The 5,598-nt window shown below is 51.1% G+C and overlaps 1 protein-coding gene across 1 annotated transcript in view; it reads left to right on the plus strand.

Annotated features, from left to right (window-relative positions):
- UFD1L (ubiquitin fusion degradation 1 like (yeast)) overlaps positions 1-5,598 on the plus strand; it is a 19,109-nt gene that overhangs the window by 4,673 nt on the left and 8,838 nt on the right. Inside the window, exons 4-6 of the mRNA XM_006768833.2 lie at positions 1,985-2,106; positions 3,542-3,672; positions 5,224-5,296. Coding sequence (XP_006768896.1) covers positions 1,985-2,106; positions 3,542-3,672; positions 5,224-5,296 — 326 coding nt within the window. The remainder of the gene's footprint in view (positions 1-1,984; positions 2,107-3,541; positions 3,673-5,223; positions 5,297-5,598) is intronic.

The following is a 5,598-nucleotide window of genomic DNA, read 5'->3' on the forward strand; positions in this document are numbered from 1 at the left end:
TAGAGACTTCATACCCCGGTTCCACTCCACCTGGACACAAAGCCCTGAGCACAGGCACAGACATTGCCTGTTGAGATTCAGTGGTGTTTCTGGTGTGAATCCTCCCACCTGAAGCAGGCTTGGAGGCCACCAGCAGGATGTCCATACATAGCGTTCAGTACACTTGGAAAAAGGGTGCCAGCTCTGGTGTCCCTCTGGTTTGGACTTTGCACCTTGTCTAGCCTGGCTCTTGATTCATGACTTGCCTCTGAAATTCAGTGACTTCATTTTTAAATGGGGACTCACGGCGCCTGTCCATCAGAGCTGCTGTGTGGCAGGGGCACCTCTTAAATAGTGCCCTATGGTGTGTTTGTAAACAGCCTAAACCCAGGTAACACCAGTCAGAGGCATGAGGTGGTGGTAGCCTTTAGCCAGCAGGGCTTCCCCAGTGCCAACAGCAGCAGTGGCCGTACCCAGTGGGGCCTTTAATCCTGGCCTCAGCTCAGCCAGTGGGTGGTTGGAGCTGAACCGTTCACATCCTCAGACAAGTCCCTGTAATAGCAGAGGAGGGGTCAGGGCCCCCAGAGAGCCTCCCTTTCCATTTGAGCTCACCCAGGAGCTGAGCACAAGTGGCTGAGAAGAGACTTAGGGGTTGGGACTGTGGTGTTAGATCAGTGCTGTTCAAACCTTTTCTGTCGTGGGAGAAGCTGTCCAACTGAAATCTGTCAGCATTCAAGTCACTCTTAGTGATGTGCAGGGGTGCAGGGGCAACACCCAGGTCCACCACTACCTCTGCAGTGAGGAGCTCTCCTTCCCTATCTGTGGTGTCATGCCCGCGCTCATTGCTTGGTCTGCTTTATCAGAATTTTTAGGGAGATCCCAAATGAGTCTGCCATACCTCCTGACTGCTGACCGAAACTTCTGTTGCCATGTCTTCCTAAATCGACAGGCTAAAGTGGGCCTCAATGGTTCAGTCCCCGACCTGGGCCAGTAGCCTAGGTTGAATCCCAGTGTCACGACTTCTGGGCCGTGGGTCCTGGGCATGTTGCTGAACCTGCGTTCTTTTGTTCCCCGTAGATAAAATTGCAAGGACAGTACCTACCTCACTGTTCTGGGAAGACTGAGTGAGGGCCTGGCATGTGACAAACACTGTCACTATGTCAGTCTGTCCCAGTCCCCGACTGTCCTGGGTTGTGCTTCCCATCGACAGCTTCTCCTTTCTGTGCCCCCTGCACTCCTGGGTCAGGCTGCCAGCAGTCCTGTTTGCCTGCCTATGGCTCTCTATGTGGGGATGTACTGTGTCGTGACCCTACTGAGAGTCCACACTGCTGACTGCTGTCAGTCACCCTGCATGGTGTCCCACCCAGCCTCCTCTCCCGACCACTCCATCCCTTGTACCTGCTCCAGTCTCACCTAATGGTCAGCCATTCCTGATCTGGCTGGGCTCCCTTCCCTCCATGCCTTTGCTCAGGCTGCTTCCCCTGCCTGGAATTCCCTTCCTGGCCCTCCCACCTTGACTCACCTGGAGGACATCCTCCGGGAGCCCTGCCTCCTCCCGCCCTACTCCACCCCTCCCACAGCACCACGGCATCAGGGTGCACTTGTTTTCTTTCTTGGTTTGCTCACTAGAAACCTTTGAAGGTGGCAATTTTGTCCAGCATATGATTGGCACTTTAATTATTTGCAAATAAATGAGTGAACATGCCACTTTTTAAAATTAGAATTTCAGAAAATCACGAGTGTAAGCTGCTGCTGAGAATTTGAGTCACTGAACATTTCCCAGTTCTGGGCCAAATTCTGTGTTCTTGCAGGGAATGTGGGGTCTTGTGGGTGGGCAGACTCTGAAGGGCGAAACACCACACAGGTCTGAGGACCTGCTCTGGGGGGCAAGGCTGTGTGGAGCCATGGTGGGTGCCCAGGAAGCCACGTTTCAGGGGAGCATGTTGGGGGAATAAGGTCTCTGTCCCTTGCAGAAGCTTTGTCTTATAACCTCTCTTGTTTCTAGGCCGACTCAACATTACCTACCCCATGCTGTTCAAGCTGACCAACAAGAACTCGGACCGCATGACGCACTGCGGGGTGCTGGAATTTGTGGCTGATGAGGGTATCTGCTACCTGCCACACTGGGTGAGTGGGGCTGTCCTGGTCTCTGGAGAGTCTGTGAGCCTGTCTCGGTGGGACCTCAAGCAGGGACACCATCCCGCCCAGCATGTGCAAGTGTCTTACCCCAGATTCAGAGTGAGGGAGGGCATTCGGAATGTCCTTTTCTTTGTTAATTGCTCAACTGGCAGCCTAGATACGACAGCCATGCCATTTACCTGTGATCTCCTGGGTAAGGCTTGTTCACCATAAGGAAGCAGGAGTATATTTGAAATGATCTAAGTACAAAATTTTAGATTTTTATACATTTTCTCCCCATTTTCAATAGTTTCTCCCCCAGTTCTGTTGCAGCGGTTATGCATTTACTCTTTTGCCTATAACTGAGTCTTTTTAAACCACTCAATTTTGTTGCTGTGAAAACAAACCTTCTCTAGAGCTCTTAGGCTTTCCCTTAAGCCTTTGTCCTTCCTGAGGGCTAGGCGGAGCCAGCCTCTCCACCACAGGAGCCCTCCATTCCCTCACCTGCTGCCTGGCCTCTCGTGGTGTTTCCCAGTCTTGGTCCCATAGGGAGCTCTTGCACCTCAAAGCCCAGACCCAACTTGCTTTCCAGCATTTGCCTCTTGGTGCCTCACTCTCTTGTGTATCTGGAGGTCCCTCTTCTTGATTTGGGGCCTTATCCTGCTAATCCAGTAGAGCAGTGGTTCTCAACCTTCTGGCCCTTTAAATACAGTTCCTCATGTTGTGACCCAACCATAAAATTATTTTCGTTGCTACTTCATAACTGTAATGTTGCTACTGTTATGGATCATAATGTAAATATCTGATATGCAGGATGGTCTTAGGCGACCCCTGTGAAAGGGTCGTTCTACCGCCAAAGGGGTCGCGACCCACAGGTTGGGAACCGCTGCAGTAGAGCACTGTGGGTGGCTGAAGTGTCAGACCGTGACAGCTTCCTGAGGTCACCCTGGATCTGCAGAGACCCCTCTATAGAAGTGAGAGAAGAGGTGGTGATACTGGGATATACTACACCTCAAAGGTTCTCTGCTACCCATAGACTTGGAGTTTGGGTGGCCCCTTGTCTAGGTTCTTAGACCACTTTGGATCAGAAAACTAATTGAATCCTTTTTTCTGAGAAAAATCACATCCTCTGGGATGCCTCTTTAGGTAGCATGGAGCTGCTGGCCTGTCTCTTCCTGAGCTGGTCTTCTAGCTCCTGGTAAGAATAGGTGTTTGCCTGGGGTTTCCCAGGTGTTGCCGCCGAGTCAGCCCCCACGCTCATGCACTGTGTTGGCTGACTGGCTGGCTCCATCTCACCTCAGGCTCCCGGGCTGCTTCAGGGTGAGTCATCCTGAAACAAGGTTCCACGAGGCCATCTGAATGTCAGACTGTAGCCTGCCCAATGTATGGGTCATTGACAGTCCTTGATTTCCAGAAACCTCATGAGGCCTTCTTTTTCCTTTAGATGATGCAGAATTTGCTGTTGGAAGAAGGGGGCCTGGTTCAGGTGGAAAGTGTCAACCTTCAAGTGGCCACATACTCCAAATTTCAGCCTCAGAGCCCTGACTTCTTGGACATCACCAACCCAAAAGCAGTGTAAGATGGGTTCTTCTGGACAAAAGAGGGTTTTGCTGGCAGACGGTCTACAGGGCGCTTTGTTGAGCGTGTGCCTACTTTGAGGAGCACATATTTATTGTGATTGGCATTGTAATTTGAGAATAATGACGTTCAGGCAGCACATCTGCCATGACTCCTCGACAGTGTGCTAGACGCTCTGTGGGCTTCTTCTGTATGCTCTCTGTGTTCTTCTTCATGGGCATCGTGGAACCCTTCCTTCAGGTGAACTATGACACCTAGCCCCAAGCCCAGTGTGTTCTGGTGGAAGGGAGCCAGGAGGTCTGCCTCTCAGCTCCCAAGCCTCTGGTGCCCATAAACTTGCCACTCAGGCTTAGGGCTTTTCACTCCAAACCAGTGGGGAGCATTGGTTTAGTTTTCTTTCTCTTAGCAAGAGGAAAGCAGAGGTTTTAGGTTCTAGTGGGGTGTGTGTGTGTGTGTGTGTGTGTGTGTGTGTGTGTGTGTGTGTGTGTTTGTGTTTTCTCTGAACAATAGCCAGATGTTTGTGTTTATAATTTAAGGAGTGACCATTGTGAGTGAGGGATGTGCTGTGTGTGGACTACAATAGCTTGGAGGCCCCAGTTTGGCTCATTGAGGTCATGTGATAGAGTGGTCACTCTATATTTCCTATTTGTTTTTTAAAATGCATGTTTAAAAAAATACAGATAAGTGACAGTAAAAGAAAAGCTGCCTCCACCTGTCTCCCTGCACTCTTCCCAGGCAGGAGCTCAGGAGCAAGTTGCTGACAGTCGTGTCCCATGTGGGTGGGCATGTTGAGCCGCCTACTGACTGACTGTGGACTGGCGTGTTGAGCCCCTTGCAGCAGAGTCCTGGACATGCAGGAGTGCTCGGCTCTGCTCACGACAGTCAGTGTCCTGGGGCAAGGTCTGGTCCCTTTCATTCAAAGCTGTGCTTGGAGGTGCTTGTCTGACTGTCAGTGCCTAGGAGTGAGGCCTGCATCTGACCGTTGCCCCTCATGATTTTCTCTGGATTTTACATTTTTTGCAATGCATACCTACTGGATTGCTTTCAGAAGCAGTTTCTCTCGTAGAAAGGGCATTACTTTCATCAGCTAGACTCAACCCAGTGCTCCCTTGTCTGGCTGATAGTCTGGATAAAGGAAGTCAGCATAGAGCAGAGAATGTGGGGGTGCCCAGAGCAGTGATGGGAGAGCCGTTTCCATCCTCAGAGGCCGATTGGATTGGGTCTGACAACTCGGGTCCTCAGGAGGCGTCAAGGGCAGGGTCCTCCTGAAGCATGGCATTTCACGCGAGGAATGAAGGCAGCAGCCCACACAAGGCCCTTTTCACAAAGTTGCTCTCACCCTGAAAGGATTTGTGACCAAGAAAACTGAACCTATACAGCCTGCCTTTTCCCCCCTCAAACTCTGAGAGCCTCTCTAGGACTGGGGCTGCCAACCGGTGGTCCGTGACGTCCGAAAGCTTGGCGACGCTGCTCTAGGATGTGCTATGTCACCATGGTGGATTCTGGAGCTATAGTTTATGTTTATGCTTTAACAATGTGTGTCTGCAGATTAGAAAACGCATTGAGAAACTTTGCCTGTCTGACCACTGGGGATGTGATTGCCATCAACTACAATGAGAAGGTAAGTGTGTCGGCTCTAGGGCCAGCAGGGCCAGGAGCCCAGCTCAGGGCAGGTCACACCTAAACAGGGCCTGAGTGGGGTTCTTTCTTACGCAGTGTATACCTGACTTTTGTCCACTAATTGCTGCCTACCGTTTGCTTTTTAGAGCCCTACACTAATAATTCAGCAGCTAAGTTTTGGTAATTGATTTATTACATTAATAGGTGAATAAGCTGCCCTAACTGGTGTGGCTCAGTGGATAGAGCGTCGGCCTGCGGACTGAAGGGTCCCAGGTTCGATTCCGGTCAAGGGCATGTACCTTG

The sequence above is a fragment of the Myotis davidii genome, unplaced genomic scaffold, assembly GCF_000327345.1.
Source record: "Myotis davidii unplaced genomic scaffold, ASM32734v1 scaffold223, whole genome shotgun sequence".
Lineage (NCBI taxonomy): Eukaryota > Metazoa > Chordata > Mammalia > Chiroptera > Vespertilionidae > Myotis > Myotis davidii.